The 22822-nt window shown below is 38.9% G+C and overlaps 1 protein-coding gene across 1 annotated transcript in view; it reads left to right on the top strand.

The window, feature by feature from the left end:
* Nucleotides 1-697: 697 nt before the first annotated feature.
* TRAPPC10 (trafficking protein particle complex subunit 10) overlaps nucleotides 698-22822 on the top strand; it is a 50629-nt gene continuing 28504 nt past the window's right edge. The window contains exons 1-5 of the mRNA XM_063126566.1: nucleotides 698-902; nucleotides 15987-16068; nucleotides 17126-17261; nucleotides 17649-17845; nucleotides 22394-22589. Of these exons, the coding sequence (XP_062982636.1) occupies nucleotides 773-902; nucleotides 15987-16068; nucleotides 17126-17261; nucleotides 17649-17845; nucleotides 22394-22589 (741 nt within the window). The 5' untranslated portion in view covers nucleotides 698-772. The remainder of the gene's footprint in view (nucleotides 903-15986; nucleotides 16069-17125; nucleotides 17262-17648; nucleotides 17846-22393; nucleotides 22590-22822) is intronic.

The following is a 22822-nucleotide window of genomic DNA, read 5'->3' as shown; positions in this document are numbered from 1 at the left end:
GTCATGTGAGCCATTCCTAACCATGGTGGCTACATAATGGTTTAAATGCGCTCTCTAGCCATTTACTGCAAAAGGGTTAGCGGCCTAACCATGGCTTAGCATGTTATCTGAACAGGCCCAGTCTCAGGTAAGTGTGTACACAAAATTACACCCTTAATAATATCATGTAATCTCTAACCCTATACACTTCTTTGCAGTGTACCATAGAATTTTACTGGTAACTAGCAGCTAATTCAGAATTCAAGCATAGTAAATATGGAAATGTAAGCTTGATAATGATTCTTGAGAAAAGTGTGTACTTATGCTCTACACAGCACTTGCCTTCTTCTGCAGACAGATAAGCCTGCGCAGATACATGCAAGGTAGGCTACATCCTGATCTTGTCTACACACCTGCTCTTTCTACTCTGTTCACCCCCTCCCTTTAACGCTTTTTAATCGGAGGCCACTGTAAACTCCGCCCTCCCCTTTAACGCCCGTCGCTTCCTTTGGCGGAAGCGGTAATGTGAGTCCAGTGATACAGGAAGCGGATGAGCCTGGGACTCTCTTCCATCTGTGAGGGCAGCGCGCGAGGGGGGCCAGTTGGGGGTTTGGGAGGGGGGAGGGGAAAAGGAGGGTGTTCCCCCCCCATTTCGAGACGGAGAACGCGGCGGCGGCAGCAGCAGCAGCAGCCAACAGGGGGAAGGTGTGGCGGCGGCAGCAGCAGCAGCGAGTCCATGGCGTGGAGCGGGCGGGGGAACCGAAGGCGCCGGGGCTGAGTGCCCTGCCCGCCCATGGAACCCGCCCCGGCGGCGCCGGCAGCAGCAGTAACAGCGGCCACTGAAGGGGCGCTGGGAGAGGACGAGGAGGAAGTGGAGACGCCGCCGGTCATCTACACCATGGAGAACAAGCCCATCGTTACCTGTGAGTGACCTGAGAGTCTGGCAGGGGCGGGCTGAGGAAGGCAGGTCTGCGGCGGGCGCCTCTCGGTGTCTTCCCCGCGGCGATACCAGTGAGGAGCGGGAGCCCTTAGTGCCCAGGAGCGGCGGCGAAGGGGACGGGGGCTCCTCCTGTGTCAAGGCAGCGGCTGCTGTGGCCGGTGGTCCCTGGGTGGCCTCGCCTCGCCGCCAGTCTTTGCCCTGAGCGGCTGGTGAGGTGCGGAGTCTCCTCCACGTGGGAATAACCGAAGCGCCGCGGCTCCTGGGGCCCATTTGGCACCCGAGGCTCGGTGCGGAGGGAGCCTTTGCCGAGTCGCTTTCCCTCACCTCCGCTTTCCTCTGTTTGGACACGGGAAGCACTTTTCTGTGGGGGGAAATCCACGGGACAGCTCCCTCCTTCCATGTGTTGTGTGACACATGCAGCGATTGAATATGTGTTTCCTTCATTGGGTTGCATCTCGTGTAACTCCTACTTAGAGTAGACCCATTGAAATGAAGGGAACTTCAGTTGGATTGCCATTGGCTACAACACGTTGAATGTGCACTGTTAAAGGACGGTTCTGCATGTTTTTAATGTTCTTTCCAACCTCCCCCATACACTTTATACTGAATTTTTTTAATTCTCCCCAAAATAAAGTCAAATAAACTGAAGAGAGTGAAAATGAGAGAAAGGGGTCTTGCCCAAAGCCAAACTGCTGTGTTTGTAGCAAGGCTGGGACTTGAAACTCAAATGCAAGTCGGTGCAAGAATCCACTGGTTCCAGTGCAACGTTAGCATGGTGTGGAGAGCTCCAGGCTATAGGAAGTTCACCAAGATTTTTGCTACATGCTAGCCACAATTATTCCTGCTCTCATAAAGAATTAGGTGGGTGCCCATTAAATATTTGAAGTAAATGCTCCATTTATAGGAGCTCTCACAGTCCTATATGCATGTTTAGACAGAAAAAAAGTCCTACAACTCCCAGCATTCCTCAAGCTTCCCTCAAGCAGAGGTGTACTGGGAGTTGTAGGACTCTCTCCCCCCCCCCCCGCCCAAACATGCATAGGGTTGTGTCCTCAGTTTTTTAAAAAGCAGATGTTAATAATACAAATACAATGTAAAAATGACTATGGGCAACAAAAGTAATTTAGTCTTAGTTTTTCATCAGTAAAATGAATATAACATCCCCACTTGCATATTGTATATTGTTTCTGAGGTTTTCTGCAAACAAGGTGATTGTTTTTCCACAATCCCTTTTCCTATGGTATAAAAATAACTGAGATATCCACTGATGTATTGGTAGAAGTATAGATCCATTTGGGTATAGGCCAGTAACTGACTGCATTTCTGGGAGATGTGTTTAAGATAATGCAGAAATTCTTGTACTACAGTGATTTGCCTCTCCTAACCCAAATGTTTTTCAGTATTAATATTAGTGTTGTTGTTTTATAAGTCCTATTCCATGTGGTTGGGCAATTAATATTCCCACACTGAATAAAATTATTATTTTAAAAAAGTAGAAAGCTTAAACTTGACTTGGTTCTATTGAAGTTGACATAATTGCCATTTGCTGATAATAGTAGGGTTGATAAAACATGATACTATTTTAGAAATCCTTACAATGACTTTAGAAGGTAAGTATAATACTATACTCATGTTGTAGCTTATGTGTATGCTGAGCAATAATGACTTCCTAGTCATACACTAGGAAGTGTATGACTGAGACATATAAACCCAGGGGCTTCCCTGTTCACTACACCAGTCTCATCATTCTTTAGCTAGCGTGGATTTTGTATTGCGATGTCAGTCAATAGTGACTTCTTGTGATATGCTGTAAGTATTGAAGTCTGGATTTGGCTATTTTTATGAACCTCAAAATGTGTGTTTCTGTCAGAGGTTACTTAATGTGTGTTCTCATTATGGATACCTTCTAATAACAGTTTTATAAAGGTCTGCTTGTGTTGCATTTCTAGTGCATTCTAATGAAAATCAATAAAATAAATTTGATCATTTAAATAAACTTTACTGATAGTTTAATGCTATAGCATGACGCTTTACAAGGGTACATGCTTTCAGGGATGTAGGTAAATATTTTGGTTTTTTTTTGGTCCTTTAAAGATTTTCATAAATTGATTTAAATTGAGATTTTAATTGGGGATTTTTACTCAGAAGTAAATTACATTGAGTTTAATGGGATTTATTCCCAATTAAGTATGCACAGGATTGTGCTGTAAGAATATTTTACATAAGTATATAGCGACCATAGCTTCAGAACTGAGAACTTCCTGGAAAAAATAGCAGGGCATTTCTCAAAGCTTACCTTTGCACCACAGTTTGTGATTCATTTATAAAAATGTAAATTGTTGGCAAGAGGTTGCTACTCAATTAGGGCAGTAATTCCATCCAGGGTCTTCATCTGTCCCAATGGCCACAGTCATTACATTCAGATAGGATTGCAGAGGAGAGGGCAAGTAAACTTTTAAATTGCTTCTTAAAATATTACTGTTGTGGGCAGTATTCAGCGCTACTTCTCCCTTATGTTGCGCTAGCATAAGCAACCTCTAGCGTAGCGCCAATAGCGTATGCTGATGTGGTGTGTTTTCTGGGGAAACCCATCAGTGTCAGCGTGCAGTATTGGCATTGCACTAGAGGTTTATTATGCTAGTGCAGTATCAAGGGCATAAGCGGAGCAGGAGCATTGGATACTGCCCTGTGATTGAAGCCTGCTATAGCTTATTTTTGCTCCCTTATAGCAGCAGGTTGTAGAGGCATATTGTAAAATCTTAATGTATGCTCTTAACGATACATTGCTCTCTCATTTATTAAAATGTGTCGTTTCAATCTGTCTAGGAACATGCATGGCAAAAGATTACATGAAAGAGATTGATGTTTAATCAGGATAAATTTAAGTTATTGAAGAGGAGAGAGAACTCAAAAAATGATGGAGTGAATGAAGCTTAATTAGAAGTTAGCTAAGGATCTAGGCAATAGTTTCAGTAATAGTATAATATTTCCTCAGTATATTTAAGTAGATATACTTGACTGATTATTGGCTTGTAGAAACTTTGGGCAGTTGGAGTTACATCGCTGAAATAGCCATGCATTTATAAGTGTTGGCTACTGCCTACTCTCTGGTAAAAAGAGAAGTTACATGGTGACATTGATTCATGGATTGTGACTCAGGTTACTTGAAAGATCACCTCCCGCATATACTTACCCAAACTTTAAGATCCTCTTCAGAAGGCCCCCTTGGTTATGGCACCCTGGCTGTGAAACAGAGGCTCATCTGGTGCCTGTAAAGGCTCACCTTATACCATTTCTTTTAGTTGCCTTTTTATTCACCAATCTGGGCTCTCAGTGTCAGATTTATAATTGTGCATGTGTGCTGCTATATTGGTTTTACCATTTTGTTTTCCTGGTAGAAATATTTTTATGCTTCAGGTTTTTTTTAATACTGTATTTTACTTTTGAGGGAGATGTCCAGTGAACATATGTTGTTTGGCCGTCTCTTTATAGAAGATGATGATAATGCTTCCATAATAGGTAGCAGTAGTTCCCCCATGTTTCTACACAGTTCATACGTGAAGCCATTGCTGTTGTTTGTTGAGTAAGGGTGGTTGTTGTTGTTGTTGTTGAACTAGTACAGAATTTCCAGATGCTGGGAGCGGCGGTGACATTGAGATGCTCTCTGGCTGTGGGGATTCTCTTGGGATGATTATGAGATATGTCATGGGGTTTGGCAGCTTGCTACCTGTGCATGTGCTTTGTACTTGCAGTTGCAGCAGTGGAGATTCCTGGTGGGAGTTTATATCTGGAGTTCTGAAGCAGAGTAACTGGGGATTTGTGAACATAAATTTTATCTGTCTACCCTTCCTTAGTTGTTTGGTTGTTAGTTTTGGCTGATGTTTTTGGCTTGTGCAAAATACTTCCTTTGTGGAAAGTGCCATTTCATCACCATTTATTTATTTATTTATTTATTTATTGCATTGCTATACCGCCCAATAGCTGAAGCTCTCTGTGATTTCCCATCACAGAATTCCCACTTGTGTACTTGTATACTCACACTTTTAGAATTAATAAACATTGTGTTTGATATGTTCGCTTATATATGCTTAGTGCTAAGCCATAATTGGTTAGTTTGTATGCTAGTATTCTGTGTTCCACTAAAGTCGAGAGGCACAGAATACTAACATACAAACTAACCAATTGAGCTCTTGATTAACTCCAATGGGTGTGTTTTTATTTATGATACCTATTTTGTAAATCAAACTATGCTGGAGAAAGGAGTTTGGGGCAACCACAAGTTTAAAAGCTAAGTGGGCCAGTACTCTGATCCTTCTCCACTATGTCCTCATCTTCACCCATCATACTACAATAGTTGCACTGACTTAACACTAGTGTAATATCATTTATTTATTTATTATTTATTAATTCCATTTCTATACCGCCCAATAGCTGGAGCTCTCTGGGCAGTTCACAAAAATTAAAAACATTCAAAGTATAAAACAACAATATAAAACCATAATATAAAATACAATATAAAAGCTCAACCAGATAAAAACAGCAGCAATGCAAAATTACAAATTTAAAACACCAAGTTAAAATTTATTTATAGACTGTTAAAATGCTCACCTGGCGTCTAAAAGCATATAATGTAGGTGCCAAGCGAACCTCTTTAGGGAGCTCATTCCACAGCCAGGGTGCCAAAGCAGAGAAGGCCCTCCTCCTGGTAGCCACATAACTTCACTATGGTGGTATAACTTGGAATTGGGGAATTCCAAGGGAAATTCTAGCATGACTGAGGTGCATAGGGCTTGCTATTGTATTCAAGTCCCACCTGCTTCTCATGTTTTCTTTGCTGAAACCAGAACTTAGGGGTTTCTTTTATGTTGGGGTCCTGGGGATAGATGTACCCTTCACAAGTCCTTTCTCTGGTGAAAACTTGAAAGGGAAACACAGGAGCTACCTGGCCACTTGTTGCTTGTGAATTCCTAACTAAACCAAATATAAAATAATAAAAACGTAGAAGGGGCACTGAGAAGCAGGGTAAGAGGGTGGAGTAGAGCTAACTAGGGAAGGACTGGAACAACCAGGGCTGTTCTTGAAGTTAACCTTCTCAAAACTGCACAGACTGAATACTGGGCAATTTCCAACACTGGGGCTATAGATTTCCTCGGAAAACCTGTCATGCCAGCTTACGCTGTTGCACTAAGGGTCACTAATGCTAGTGGTACATCAGTTGCATACGTGCAGCGACAGGATTGGATTCTTCCCTCTGAGTCCTAGTTGTGGGTCATGTCTATAAAGCACTTTTTTAATGGTTCGTGGAATGCCCTCCTTACCAGACCTCCACTGGCACCAGGACAAGAGAACTTGCACTCCCTCCCCCCAGTTTATCAGCTCATTGCCACAGTTGTTTTAATTAATTTTATGTTTATTGATTCTCCTGTTTTTATTTGCTCTGCCATGTTCTGAAGGTTTCATCAGTTTTTAATATATAGTTTTATTGGATATTATCATTTCATGTGACCTCCGTGGGAGTCTGTCTTAAACACAGATAGGAGTGCATGAAATAAACATTATAGGGGTTTCTCAATAAGAAAATCAGTGATGGTAGATGGGCTTACATGAAAGACAATGCAACAAGAACTGCAATTCTCTGCAACATGTAGAGGTTCTACATGTTGCATGTAGAGGTTCTCTGGCAGGCTAGTTTGTATGGAAAGAGTTCCCAGGAGAAATAAAGCTTGAGGTGTACTCAAGCTGGTAGCTGAAAGTAAGTTATTATTATTATTATTATTATTATTATTATTATTATTATTACTATTATTATTATTAGATTGGATTCAGACTAAATTAGTTGAATTTAGTACTAAATTAAATCACTATTAACTTATCCCATTGATTTCAATAGGAACTAAGTTCACCTAACTTACAACTTGTCATCATCACCTAAAGTGTTTAAAATTTACTATGCAGAGAGATTAAAGTACAAGACAGTTACTGCTTGCAGGCTCACTAATAGACATGAAACAAAAGGAATGGGAAGGGAAGAGGCAAGCAATCAGATTCTTGTAGCAATTTATGAAATAGAACTAGGAGACAAATATACACTACTGAATTATGTTCAAACGCATATAGCCTTTACTACATAGTTATGTCATGGTATCCAGAAGGTAAATATATTGTTTACTTTCCAATTAGCATGGAAGATAAAGTAAAAACGTGTGAAACCTTTTCAAGGGGTTATAATGATATCAATGAGATCATGAACAATTCAGTTAAACACTGGTCTGTATCAGGACTGGAGATCTCTTATTCAAATTAAAAAAGATGGCAGCCTTGAAACAAAACAAATCACAAAACACTATAGCCAAAAGAATAGAGAAAACATGAGCTTTAGTGGTAGTAGTTTTCATGGACCCTTGTGTAGTAGTACTTTTTGAGTGTGAGTTTAGGGGGAAAAAATCAAATTCCTTGGTGTCACCATCCAAATATACAAGCTCATGGTTTTTTTTATAGCCCCCGTGCACTCTATAGTTTGGTGTAAATCAATATATTTTCTTTCCTGGAAAATTCATGTGACCTTTCAGTTCTATGTGTTGCTTCACAGGAATCTTTCCAAAACTACTTCCGTCTCATGAAAGAAAATGTTAATGTTGGAATCTACTCTTAGTGTTCTGTTCAGAAGTGTAAAAACAAGATGTTCAGCAAGTCATATAAGACAGTAAAGGTGGAGGATTGTGCTTGTGATGATAGGTCTATTTAAAAATTAGATGCTGGAAAATTACAGACACAAAAACATTGATTTCTAATTACATAAACTCATGGCAATGGAGTGGATTGTTTTTTAGTGCCCCAGGAGGTTGATTCTATTACAAATATTCTGCGTCTGCTAGATTTGTTCAACTTGTTCTGTCCTTTGAATTTTTTTTATCTGTCAGGGCAATTTCCATGTGTCAGAATTACTTTCTTATACAGTGTGAAACATACCAGCTTTTATAGATATAGATATAGATATAGAAGGATGCCAATTAATAAAGTGTTACTTGTTAAAGTGCATTTTTCTTAAGTTAGGTCTGGTATCTTCAGCAAACCTGACCAAGAATCAGTTATTTTGTACATTTCCTTTGTAATGGATTGTCAAACTTAGTTAATGGTATTATGAGCCATGATCTCTTGTTCAAAACCTTTCTTTAGGTTTCAAAGAACTTGGACACTGTCCATTGTCAGTGTATAATATTATTGTGGTTATTGAATGGTCAATTCATACTCACTTACAGTGGGAGGATATGAAACTGCTTTGCCCATTCTGAATGTGGGGTATGTGGGCCAAGAAATGTGAATAAAGAAGGGTTTAAAAAAATCACACAGCTAATTCCAAGAGATTATTTGGTGACAGAAGCAGGTTTGGGGAGTTCAGTATTTCGTGCTGTGTTCTCCCCCCTAAAAGATCTGCTTAATTGTGCACCTGTGCACAAATAGAATGCTACAGACTGTAAGTTTCAAATACTGCTCCAAAATAAACTGACCCTGTACAGTTTCCTTTTCTTGGGTAAATGAGGAATGTGAAACTATATGCTTGCTTCAGTTAGGTTTTTATATGAATTGTTGACCTCATGCCAAAGCCTATTATAATATTGTGAGGAAGCTACATAATGTTATCCCAAAGGTAGTTCCCAACCTTTCTTAGAATTCCAGCTTTTTAAAATCAGAATTCTGATCCTCAGCTGAGTATAGGTGACAACTTTGTATTTAGAGGTACAGTGACTCTAAAGTATGAGCAGAAACAGATTTCTGCTTACAGATATTTTCTACCATCAAGGCAGCACTTTCACTGTGGTGGTCCGGTTCCCCACATACAAATGCTAACAGATCATACTTCTGGTGGTCTGTATTTATTTTTCATTATTAATATGCCTTCTTTCCAACAAGAACATCATGTAAGCACCCCGTAGGATTCTTCACCTTTGTCTCCTGCTGCACTTTTAGTTCTCTAGAAATTGAGTGGGAACAATTTCCCTTCGCATTCGTATTTACTGTGTACTTTTCAGACCTGTATTTCAGCACTCATTCAGATATGGGATAACAAGTAGCTGTTGTGTTCCAATACCATAAGAGTTTAGTCCAAAAACCATAGACTTCAGTTTGAAATTGAAACTTTCTCTATAAGCTAGAAAACTGTTTTAGATTTTTGCATCTGACTCATAACCTGCCAAATGTAAAACACATAAGCATACATAGGTGAGAAGAAGGGACTATGCAGGAATATTTTTCCCCATGTGCTGCACTCTTGTAAACTACCCACAAAGGTGAAATATCAAGCTGATGTAGAGTTATATCAAGCTTTGAAACTCTTCAAGAGAAACACCTTTTTTAACCTATAGCCTATAGTTATAAATTATAGCCTATAGTTATCAAGAATGCTGGTTCACAGTTGAAGCAACAGATAATAGCTATTCATTTCATTTGAATTTTTGAGTGTGAATTGGTACCAGTGTTCCTTTTCTGTTTTCATATAGTCTGTTTTCTGAAAACTTTCGTTTGTTTGTTTTTGTTGCTATTAAGTGATATGTAGATATGTTGCATATAGTGCTGCATGTCAAATGTCTTGAGTTTCACAAATTAGTAAGAATACAGTTTTGTCACTACTTATATTCTGTTTGTAAGAGGATTTAGAGGAAACATTTGAGACGGAGAAAAAATGCCTAAAAGGAATTTGGTACATCTCGCTTAGATGTTTAGCCTATAAAATTGCAGATATTTGGGACTGTCAATACTATTTTATGTATCTACTCATTCATGAGTCATTTGTGTCAGAGCATTCAAGGCTAGTACAACCATAAAACATAATACAACTTCATTTTAAAATCTAAACTTATCAGTAAAATGAGCAACAGTACAGGTATACTGTAGAAATAATAGAAAAAATGTAAAAACATTAAAAACAGAAGATGCACTGTAAATTTTCGTAACTCAGCATTAAGAGCAGACTTTAATCCAATCAAATAAAATCACTGGTAAAATCAGTAATACAATTTTTAAAAAGTAGTGATTGAAAAACAACAACCATAGAGGAGCCAAATAATAAAATAGTATAAATACAACATCAGTATAGAACTATCAAATACTAGTTTAACCCTGGTCACTGAAGGGTTGTGTGGTGTTCAGAAAGATGGTTATACTTGGGTTTTGTGGAGTTCTGGGTAGCCATGCTGAAGGTTGATCACATATCATGGTTGCACAAGCTAAGGACTTGATTCTTAAACCTGCCTATGGCCAAATTGTAAAGAAGCAACAGTGTTCAGTATAATATGATCTAGCTACCATTGCATTACAAAGTTCCTAATTTACCTACCTTTCTCAAATCTGTGCTGATCATCCAGTTCAGATAGATAGATAGATAGATTTACATTCCATCTTGGGTTAGGTGGCTAACCCAAGACTTGTTCATTGGTTTTTATTGCATATTATAAGAATGAAACAGCAGTGTTCTTTGATGTTCTCCCCTTTCCTATTCCCAGTAGAATTGCTGAAAGAGTCAGTCCTTCTCCCTGTACACTCTTCTCTTTAGACTTTTACTAGGACTATAATTGACCTTGCCCCTTCCTTCATACAAGCAACTGCATATTCTTTTACTTATTCCTCTATTGTGTGTTTAAAAAACAAAATAATTTCTCTCTTAGAATCACTGTTCATCTCTTTGTCTGCAGCCTTCTCTTTCTAGACTACTACACCTGTGATGTTTATTTCTTTGAATTTGGGATATGCATTTCTCTACTGCTTTGATGATACGGTTCAGCACTTGGAGACCTCAGCGCTAAGCCTGGCCTCTTGGTTGCTATCCTAACATCTGGACTGTGTGTGTGTAGTGAAGTTGGTAGCTGTTGCAACAGAATTTATTTATTTATTCATTATTATTTTTATCCTCACAGCAAGCCGGTGAGGTAGGTAGAGTCTGAGAGTTACTGAATGGTCCAAAGTCATCCGGTGAGCTTCATGGCCAAGTGGGGACTAGAACCCAGATCTCCCAAGTCCCAGTCCAGCACTCTAACTGCTATGCTATACTGCCTCTAAAGTGCCACCAGTCTATTGAGATGGTGGGGTTGAACCACCTGGATTGCAGAAATCATGTTCTATTTTTATGATTATGTCATTTCACTCTTCATTGGTTATCTGTTAGTTTCTGCATCAGTGTCAAATATAAAACAGTTCCTCCTTCTATTCCTCCCTCTTTGCTTTACTCCCCATCGCTTCCTGGCTCTATAAAACTGGCTCATAGAACAGCTGTTAGGAGCCCTCTACTTTAGCTGAAAGATGTTCAGATTGAGTGGTGGATTACAGGGAGTCTCTACAGGCATGTAGCTCCACAGAGTTAGTTATTGCTGGTGACAAATTCCCCAGCCCTATTCAGTCCCCAGCTAGGAAGTGCAGGGCTTCAAGAGGAGGGTCTATGACAGCGCTCCCAGTCTCAGCTCCAGAGACAGTTGTCCCTGTCTGGTTTGAGCCAAGGGGCTGAAGCATTAGCTGTCCAGCATGATGGCTGGTGAAGGAGGGAATTTGTTCCTTTACCCTGAAGCCATTGCAAGGGTTTATGCTTCAACCTAACTCGCTCTTCTTTGGCTGAGTTTGTGCTGTGCTGCAAAATGAAGGCAGCATGTATGTGCAGTCCTTGGTCTATGTTGGGTTTTAGATTCGTACGGGGGAGGGGGTCATTTTAATTCATCCCATTTTTTCCTGCTTACTCTGGAGATTCCTTAGCATGGGCAAAGATCTACTCTTACTCATCCTTACCATTTTGTATATGATGCAATTTGACTTTATTTAACGGATTTTATTTTATTTTTAACAAGTATACATAATAAATTAGTTTTGTAATTATAAATTTATCATCATAAAACCTTGTTAGGTTGTTGTAGTAGTGATAATTCTTATACTTCATATTATACAATGGGATACTTCATATTGAGCAGTACAGAATAAAACCATCACATCAATTTAGGGCAAGAGTTTTGATTGGAACAAACATCTCATTTTCTGGACATAGGATATACTGTTTTTAAAGAAGTCTATAGAGCAAAACTATTTCTTACCTGCACCTTATAACAAAAAGTTGAGACCAACCCACCAGGCAAGAATTTTATTTATTCAGTTCTATTCTCAGGAGCTTGTTTTTCTCCCCTGAAGTGTTGTTAAGCAGAAAGATGGTAAGCCAAAGTAAATTCTTTTAAAAACATGCAGTATAACTCTGTCTTCTGTTGAAAACTTCAAAGCACTTTGCAAGTTTATGGCACCTGATGAGAAATTCCACAAATTTAGAGAAACCTGGTTTGTATCTACTTCAGTGGGTCATAATTCATGCTTCAGTCACATCCAGGTTGGACTGTTGCAACATGCTTTACACACCTATGGAAAGCACTCAGATTATAGTTGGTGCCAAGGTGCTGATTGGGATCAGTTATTTCAGGGGTGCACAACCTTCTTGACCCTGAGGGCCATATGCAGTCACAGCTGGGTAGGTTGCATTCACTCTTACACACCCTTGCATGTGCACACACACACCTCTGAGCATGTAGAGATTTAAATCCGCCTGCCTGCCCTGCTGTGATTTAGGGATTGCTGGCAGGTGGTTACAGTCTCTCCCAGGCTGGGAGCTCTGGTCAATACCACTGGCCATCCCTCAGTCTTTGCTGTAGCCAGCAGGGATGAGAAAGGTGGTGGCCCAGCAGTGGTGCTGAATGGACCCTTATGTCTGTATGTGCTGCCACTGCCACCTCAATTACTTGGGGCCTACCAGGGCATTCGTGTGTCAGGAGTGGGGCCGGTGTGAATTAGGCAGTGGTGTCAGCATGTTTAGGCTTGCCAACGGGCCCAGCCATCCCTCCAAACTCACCACCCAGCTGAGTCACATATGCTTCACTGGCAGTGGCAATCCAGCAGCGGTAGTAGTGGGCCCTGCCTGAGCCCTGGCATTTGTCGAAGTATGCTGCATGATGGTACCAGGCATGTTTGTAATGCAATGCTTTTGACACCACATTGTGCAAGGTCCTTGTCAGGCTCACCAGCACTACACCTATATAACTCTTTTTTAGAAATATAGAGTGTAATTTCAGAGATCATATTGCTTACAGCTATTAAACCAACAAGAAAAACCAGATCAAGCACGTATCAGAGCCTGAGGGTAGTGCTAACCAGCCATAGCTATTGTGTTAGAGTGGGGGGAAATCAGTAGCTGTTGGCTAGCCACCCAGCTTTATATGCCACAGTATTCTAATAAGTTCCAGACCAGCACCTTGTCACTTCAATTGTAACCCCAAATGGGCTAAGTTTGGTTACATAAGACCTTAAGCCTTCCATGATAACTGTCAGAGCCACTTCAGGAAGACCTGCTGAAACACATTCAGAATCATGCAGCAGTTTATCACTATGTGTAAAGCCTGTCATGTATCTGGAAGATACATTTAATGGTCTAGTACTTTGTTTTTAAACAAGGACTCCCACAGAAAATTGTCAGAATATAAGTTAAAAAAACATTTGCAACCAGTGTCTACAAATAACTTACAAGAGTAGAAGTATACATACAAGAAAGTATTGAAAATCACTTTTGGATCCTTGATACTTAAAATGGAAAATCATAAGTAATGTGAAAATTGAACGTATAACTTATTTTAGACCTAAAGTTTAGAGACACAAACAATTTACAAGCTGATAGGAGAATTATTTTAGAAGAAAAGGCATAAGTAACTGCCCTGAGAGCTTCAGCTATTGGGTGGTATTTTAAATTTAATATCTAGCATCTAAATGGCATTTTAATTGATTTTATGGCTTAGCTTTTAATTGGTTTTATAGCTTAGTTTTAAATGAAGATATGTTTGTTGATATTGTTATTTGTATGGCTCTGGTCAATTTTTATGGTTGTATATTTTTATGGTTTGTCATTTTTAAAACTTTGGTCTGTAATAGTATTTTAGTCTCTTATGGAAGCCGTCTTGTGAGGCCTTTTCCCCTAAAAGGTGGTTTATAAATATTATAAATAAATAAATAAATGTCAAACCTGATGTTGTAGTTGTGGTCTCCCAGCTCATGACTTTCTTCCTTGTTTTCTGCAATCTTATTCTAGCCAATATATTGCAAATAGAATAAATTAATCTATATGCAAAATGTTGGAGGTTCATTTCGCATAGGGGATGCTTTTCATAAATGTGAACCCAGCTTTAGGAGACATAGCTGCAGCTTTTCTCCATCAAGCTGCAGCTTTTCTCCTTACCTGTTTTTCCAGCTTTGTTGGTGCCTTGTTAAGCTCCCAGACCATTCTAAGAGGTCTCTTCTCCCACAGCTAACATTGCAGGAAAACCAGAATTCTTCTGTTAATCCCTATCTAGCACTAACAGCAATTAAGTAAAACCTGGTGATTAAGCCTGATCTGCCAGCCTTGCAGATAATTTATAATCCCATCTAGCTGTTCCATTAAACCACCACCATCCTGTTCTTGCTTTTTCTTCATAAATCCTCCTTGATTTACTATTTCCCTTTTTCACCTCTGAAAAGAGTGCAGCATACTATTGCAACTATTTTGGTGGGTCCTTTACTTTTCTTCTAAACAAGATTTGTAGGCCTGGTTATAAGCATTCTCAGGGTGTCTTACATCAGGGAATTTAATGATAATAAAACTAAACAAAACAATGCAATGCAGCATAAAATCCAAACAACAGCTGGAAAGGTAAAACAATGGAAGGGTAAAACAGCTTTAAAAGGCTTGGGAAAATAAAAAGGGCTTTGCCAGGTGCTTTTAAGGCCAGGTGAAGCAGCAGCAGTTCCACCCCAGTGTTCTTGACTATTTTCAGCAAGAGAATGATTTCCTAGGGCTGATTATAGGGATCACCAGAGTAGAGTTTTATTCTGGTAGTACGTGTGTCTCCTTTGGGTAGAGGACCTGAACCTGTAGATTTTTAGGTTACTCGGAGGATTGAGAAGTACATGTTGGCAACAGCACACTCTTAATACTTGCAAAGGCTGCATTAAGCTTAAAGTTGCTGCTCTTGACAGAATATCTTTTTGAAGAAACTGTGAGATCCTTATTGCACATGCTTTTTACTTTGTGACTTATAGTTTGATGGAAAATGATAGCTTAAATGACATGAAATGAGAATAGTTTTCCTATTCAGCATCCATTCTCTCCAAATCAAAGTCATTAAAGCTATTACAATTTTAAGTACTCTGCAAGATTTAGCTGGAAGGGAAATTTCAACTAAAACTCAGAAGGCTGGTTGCCTTCCCCCTCATTACTTTGCCCAAATCTTTTAATAATGAAACATTAAAATTGTGCCAGTAGAATTCAAAATCCACAGTGTATCTTTCCCATGCCAAAATCTAGCATAATCCAAAATTACGTACTAGAATTTAAAGAACTGTATTTGCGCAGCTAATTGAAGTAGTAGTTATCAATGATAATCTTAACACTTAATAAACTAATGTGTGATGTTTCTATGTTCCTATAGTAATAGGGCTAGGTTTGTGAAGCTCATCTTGCTGCTCTTGTAGCAATACTTGGTTCCGTTGGTTGTATGATATGACTTCTGTCTCATTCTTTTTAACTTGAGGCGATGAAAATGGGTCCTCCAGTGGTTGTTCACCAAAGACTTAACAGTTAGGCAGAGCTTATAACGAAAACCAACAGCAAATACAATGCAGTCTACATACTGACCCGGTTCACATGATCAAACTATTGGATGTTTTGGAGTGTGCAGGAGTGAGGGAGCATCATGTTTCCCACCTGGTTCTGCTTTGCTAAATAACCCAGGAATGGCACCTTGTGCTCCATGACATCAGAACCTGAACTCTGGGTTGTTGAAGGAGAAACCACCTAGAATTTTAACCCAAGAATAAAACGTTCTTTTTCACTTACTGGTTAAAAGGTTCACTTCCAAGTCTCATTTACTAGTATAACATTTATATACTGCCTTTAGATTCTTGTACTAAGCAATATGTGCTGGTGTCTATTTCAACTCATCAAACATTTCTAATAATTGGAACTTAATCTTTATAATTTTGACAAGAATAATGTTCAGAATTTGATATTTTTGTCTCTTAGGTGCTGGTGATCAGAATCTCTTCAGCTCTCTGTATCCCACACTTTCTCAGCAGCTCCCAAGAGAGCCCATGGAATGGAGGAGGTAGTACCACATTTCTTATTATATCTATTGGGCAAGGAGTTAGTGTATTGATGTACTTTAGCATTCTCTGAACAAGAGATGAGTTTAGAAGCTGACTAGGAATAGACATAAGTTTATAGAGCTGTGAAGTAGCAAGCAGTGGAGAGCTGTTACACCTATATTTCTTCCCAGTTGCCCTTAAACCAATAAGTAGAACTAAAAGGAATTCTGGCTAATGGTCTTTGGATGCCATCAGCACAACATCTTTTTATATAAAATAGATTGTGTGTTAAAATAATAGAAGAACTTAAAGAAATAATTTGAAATGAATCATACCAACTTTCAAATTGTTCCTAAGTTTGGGGCTAAACATGGGATATAATGTTTTTATCTTCCATTAAACACTTCTGTACGTTCAGGTTGGTTTTTTGTAAGAAAACTAACGACAAAGGAGGAGGCAAACTCCGGTGCTCAAAGAAAGGAAGAAAGAAAATGTATTGTTTGCTACACGTTTCGGAGAAGATGGCTCCTTCGGGAGCTATAAAACAAACAATTAAATTAACTATAGAAGTAGTATCATATAGACAACACCCTCATTCTTTTAAACAAAGTTTTAGGGGCTTGTCTACATAAGAATACTACATTTTCTTTAAAAACTTTAGAAGTAAGTACCCACTTCTAATATATAATACATTGTTCCCATGTTTTTACTCCTAGATAATTTTAGACATTAGTGAAAACACTACTTTTTTATAATCACATATCACTTTCAACAAATACACTCCTTACACGAATCATTATCCTCCCCATTCCCACAAACATAAACATAAGCCATTATCCTCCCAAGACCCAACAAACATAAGTGTAAGCCAACCTGTTTTTTGTTCTTTTGAAATTCCTTAATTACAAAAACAATATTTTCTTCTTTTTAGATGCTTGTATATGCTGTTTTAACTCATCCCAGAAGCAAACCTTTGATGTGTCTTATATACTGCAGACAATTGTCATGCATGCCTTCTGTTCTTTTAGCTTTGTTCTGTATGTATCAGCTAACTTAAGTGTTCTAAATACTATCCAGGTCTTATGGACGTGCTCCTAAGATGATTCATCTAGAATCTAATTTTGTACAATTTAAAGAAGAACTACTGCCTAAAGAAGGGAACAAAGCTCTTCTGACGTTTCCTTTTCTCCATATTTATTGGACAGAATGCTGTGTAAGTATTGGTGTGTGTTCAAAGCATTAATACAACAAGCATTAGGTACAGTGATGGCCGAAGATAACTTGCAATTGGTCTTGCATCCTGTGATACCTAAATAGTGGGGAAAGACATTAAACAAAGGAGTAACCAAAATCATGCCTCATGTAGTTAGCAAAATAAGCATTATGGTGCACATGTGAAATAGACTCCCTAAAAGTAAATAGTTTACTTGAAGAATCTTTTAAAGTGAGATCTGCCAAGTGAAAATACTCATCACTAATTCAGCTTAATAGATTTTGAACTATTATTTTCTCCTGGTGTAGCCGAAAGAAAAAAGAAAAAGCCTTTTAAGCTTGCTTATCTAGTAAATTTGATCTTGTGATTCATCATTTATACCCCTAGGACACAGAAGTATACAAAGCTACAGTAAAAGATGACATCACCAAATGGCAGAATGTTCTGAAAGTTCACAGCTCTATGGATTGGTTAATTGTGGTGGTAGAGTGTGATGCCAAGAAAAAAAACAAAACTAATATACTTCCCCGAACATCTATAGTAGATAAAATAAGAAATGACTTCTGTAACAAGCAGAGTGACAGGTAAGATTTTTGTGCTATTGCAAAGCGTAATGAATAGTAATCAACAGCAGACACACCACTGTTGTCTTCAAAAGGACAGTAATTTCTGATGTTTCTCTTTGCTAGGGCATTGCCTTATACTTCCTATTACTCTGAAACACTCTTGTGTGAATACACTGCTACTGCGTGTTCTCAATTATATGTGTGTAATAGCATACATGTACCTGAGTGATACATAGCAATGGTCTTGAAACTAGAGTTACAGTGCACAGTGGTATCAATTGGTACGCTTGAGTGGGAAAAACAAGTGCTAGACCTTGAACCTGGACTCTTTTCTTGAAATAGGAAATTAGCAATGAAACATGAGCCAAAGATTAGAAAACTCAAATACATGTTTATTACATGATTGCATGCACAAAACTTGGATAGAACTGACAGCTAATTGGTTTAGAGGGATCTGGGCACAGAGAATTGATCTGGGATAAGCAGAGTGCCATGCGAGTGATTTTAGATTGAAGAAGGGATGAGGGTGTTGCTTAAGGGAAGAGGACGGCAATAAAAACTAGCTAGACATAGGGTCTACTTAGAATGTATATGCTTTCCCTGTGGAGACATGAGTAGCCTCTCTGAAGGTAGGGAATAGAACTGAGAGAACCAGAGAGAATTGAGGAGGAAAGTGTTGGAGAGCAGATATTACCCCTTCCAATGTGAGAGTCACAGAAGGAGGTTCTCTGTCAGTGTTTTGTCTGGTAAATGGAACTTTGGAGTAGTGCTTGTAGTTCCTTATAAATTATTGATTACCAAATATTGTAACCCTCAAAATACATTTTGCTGAGGGCGCAGAGAGATGATGACGGGGGATGAAATGCTAGTGATTCCTTTTTAGGTCCTCTTGAGCCCTAACTTTCCAAATAAAAAACAATGATAAAATGGAGCTAGGAGAGGAGAATGTAATTGGATAACATGGACCACATTTTGTGGGGAGATGTAAACATTGTTTTTTAAATCCGCTAATTTTGGACTAGTTTGTTTCTGTGTTTGTGAGAGTTCATCTGCTTTACTTGCTCCTATATTGGATTACATCTGAATTCTGAAGATGCTTTCACTGGAATACATTCTTGTAATTGGCGTGATGACTATATCTGTTTTAATGAAGGGTACAAAGAAGTAGATGGAAGAAAGAAGACTATTAAGAGAACTGTTTAAATATTTGATGATACTTCTTAACTATCTGAAGGAAAACAAATATTTCCATGGCTCTATGTTGGATAGTGTGCAACAAAACCCTCAGTAGATGTGTCTTCATTTCTGTGTAAGGAATGAATGACAGAGTAGCCCTCCAAAACTAAAGGCACGCATCTGAGCATTTTTATGTATTTAAATTGTCGGTTATTGGCAGGCCCATATATTATGTCACACTGCATATTATTATTATCATTAATAATAATAATAAATTTATTTCTTACCCGCCTCTCCATTCTGATCGAGGTGGGGAACAACAATAAATGATAAAATACATAAAACTGAATCAAAACATAATATACATTGTTAAAAACATCCTAAAAACATTCTAAAAACATCTTGCCATCTTCATACTTTGTTTAATGCATGTAAGCATGATAATTTATGTAGACAACATAAAAGGTCCTAGGTAATTAAGGCTGTTCTATTCATGAATTCTGTACCTGTGTGGCAACCCTTGGGAAGAATTACCATATTCAATTCTAAGACGCATTCCCCCCCCATATAAACATCTCCAAAAACGGGATGCGTTTAGAATCGCGGGTGCGTTTATTATTTCTTAGAATCAAAGCTTTTTTTCTGTTGGTGGTACTGAAATTAGTGTGCGTTTTACAATCAATGGCGTCTTACAATCGAAGAAATATGGTAATATTTCTCTGGGAAGTCTCTTCTAAACAATACTAACTATAATGGGTCAACAAACCATTGATTCCAAAGAGTGGCGAGAGGAAAATTTTATATTTTACCTAGAGAACACTATTTTGAAGGACAATGGGCAGTACGCCATGTGGTAGATCTTAAATTAATGTCCATCTGTTGCTTCTTTAAGAGAAAGATGAAGGAAATAGTCCTTGATTGTGGAACACAAATGTAATTTCTAGCCTATAAAGCTATAATATACAAATATTTGCACAGAGATGTCTAAAAACTGGGACATAATAACTTAAGACCAAAGGCCTATCGAGTCCACCATCCTGTTTCCCATGGTGGTTAACCACATGCCTATGGGACACTAACAAGCATTCTTAAGGGCAATAATGATCTCCCAGTGTTGTTCCCCAGTGGCTGGTATTCAGAGGCATACTGTCTCTGATCCTGGAGGTAGCATATAGCTGTTATGACTAGTAGCCTTTGAAACGATTTTCCTTCATGAATTTGCCATTTTAAAGCTATCTTAAATTGGTGACCATCACCACATTTTGTGGTGGTGAAATCTATAGTTGAGAGGTGTGTATAGTGTGAAGTACATTCTTCTGTCTGTCTTTAATCTCCAATTATTCATCTTCATTGCATGACACCAGGTTCTAGTTTTATCCATTCCTTCCACACAATGCGTAGTTTTGTATACCTCTGTCATATCATCCATATCCTCTCGCCTCTTTTCTCAACTCAGTAGTCCCAAACATTGTAATCTTTCCTCATAGTGGAGTTGGTCCAGCCCCCTATGGGAAGCTAACAAGCTCTCCCACACTAGAGGCATTCAAGAGGCAGATGGACAACCATCTGTCAGGTATGCTTTAGGGTGGACTCCTGCATTGAGCAGGGGTTGGACTCGATGGCCTTATAGGCCTCTTCTAACTCTACTATTCTATGATTCTATGATCATTTTGGACATACTACTTTAGTTGAGAAGATAATAATAATAATGTAATTATTTCTTACCCACCTCTCCCTCTGGATCGAGATGGGGAACCACATCAAATATAAAAATACTATAAAATATATAAAACTGATTAAAAACATAAAACCAATACTTTATTAAAATAACAGCCAGACATTTTAAAATTCGACTGGGTAGGCCTGCTGGAAGAGATCAGTCTTTATAGTTTTTATTAAATTCGTAAAGACTGTTAAGTTGGAGGATCTCTCCTGGCAGGCCATTCTACAGTCTGGGAGTGGCAGAAGAGAAGGTCCTCTGGGTAATGGTTGTCAGCCTAGTTTTCGCTGACTGAAGTAAATTCTTCCCAGAGGACCTGAGTGTGCAGGGCGGATTGTACGGGAGAAGGTGATCCTGCAGGTAGCCTGGACCCAATCCATGTAGGGCTTTCAAGGTAATAACCAGCTTTATACTTTGCCCGGAAACTAATTGGCATGCACTTTCATGCATGCAAGGGGTGTTCCTCACCCTTGTGCTCTGCAAAAGCTTCTCTGAGGGTTGAAGGATCTGGGATGTGGTACAAAGGGCTATTGAAGAAGTGAGGTATCAGGGGAAATTGGGTGGAGGCAGCTTGGCGTGTCTTAAAAGTAACTATTGGACAAAATGTTTACTTAACTTTTAGTGAAAAAAGTAATTGTGATTATTTCCAGCAAGCTCATTTAGTTTCTTAGATTGTGACCAATGACTGACAAAACTGAAGCCTTGTTAAACCCATACTTACAAATCATTTGGTGGTTAAAAACAAACAAACCCAGCAGATCTTTTTACTCATGAGTGTGGCAAATAGGAGGGCAAAGGATAATATTTCAGAATATTTTTGCTTTCAGTTGGACTACTTTTAGAAAACTTTCCATATTGAAATACACATACATGTTTAGAAAGCAACAGAACAGGCAGAAAAGCTTCAAGTCCTTCTCTGGAAGCAGGAAGAGACGGCAAATGATGCTTCCTACACAGGGTCCTGCTTTCTAGTGGGAAGTGGGATCTTCTTTCTTTCTTGAACTCTGTTCTTTCTCTTACCTAAACACCCATAGCAAGGTTTCTTTGTTATTGGCAGCAGCATTTCTCCTTTCACTAATGCTCCTTTACAGGTAGGGAGGTGTGTGTGTGTGAATATTAGCAAGGCCCCTGTTTGGCTGTCAGAAAATCTTCTCTCCCCTCCCCCCGTTTGCAAGAAAGGAAGGAAAGAATGGTGTATTGGCAAGATGTCTTTAGGCTCCTGTTTTGGACACCCCTTGTTGTCTTAATCAGAATGAGAAGTTGGATTTGCCATGAGGTTCTCTTCTGTAATCAAATAGGAAAAGAGACCACCTCATCTTGCTAGTCTAAAGAGATGTTTTGGGAGGGAGGGCAAGGTCATGTTCTCATGGGTCTCCCCTCAATCCAGGCAATAGGGATCTCTGAGGGATCTCTTCTGACCTATCCTCTTTCAATTGCTTTTCCTCCCCCCCCCTTTTTTTTTTGTTATATTGGGCTGTTTTGTGAGGTTATCTTCTATCAAAGCATTTTACCCTTAGAAACATTTACTACTGAAGCTGAGTCTGGAAACTAAGAGATTTTTCCTGGTTGCTTGGTTCGCCCCTTGCCTGCTCTACTGCTTGTTGAGAAGGGAACCTCCTAGTAAGTCCAGTGTCTAATTTTTGACCAAATATTCATTTATCTCATTACAGATGTGTAGTACTATCTGATCCTTTGAAAGACTCTTCCCGTTCCCAGGAGTCCTGGAATGCCTTCTTGACAAAGCTGAGGACATTGCTTCTCATGTCCTTTACCAAAAACCTAGGGAAATTTGAGGATGACATGAGAACTTTGAGGGAGAAGAGGACTGAACCAGGATGGAGTTTTTGTGAATATTTTATGGTCCAGGTATGGTAATGCAGTATGTGGAAAATAACTTTTTAAAGTAGATCTTTAAAATTGATTATTTACTTTACTAGTCATGCAGAACGGTGCTTTTATATTAGGACTTCCCCCCTGCCCCAAAAAGCTAAAACCATGAGCAAAAGCTTCAGTTCCAATATTGACTTCCATATTGAAAAGTGAGGTGTCTAGCAGTGTCCTTATAGAAATGGGATCTGGAGAAGCAAGCTAGTACCCAC

Source organism: Elgaria multicarinata, chromosome 5 (genome assembly GCF_023053635.1).
Source record: "Elgaria multicarinata webbii isolate HBS135686 ecotype San Diego chromosome 5, rElgMul1.1.pri, whole genome shotgun sequence".
Classification (NCBI taxonomy): Eukaryota; Metazoa; Chordata; class Lepidosauria; order Squamata; family Anguidae; genus Elgaria; species Elgaria multicarinata.
Note: the sequence above shows the minus strand (reverse complement) of the source record. Positions and strands in the feature narration are given on the sequence as shown.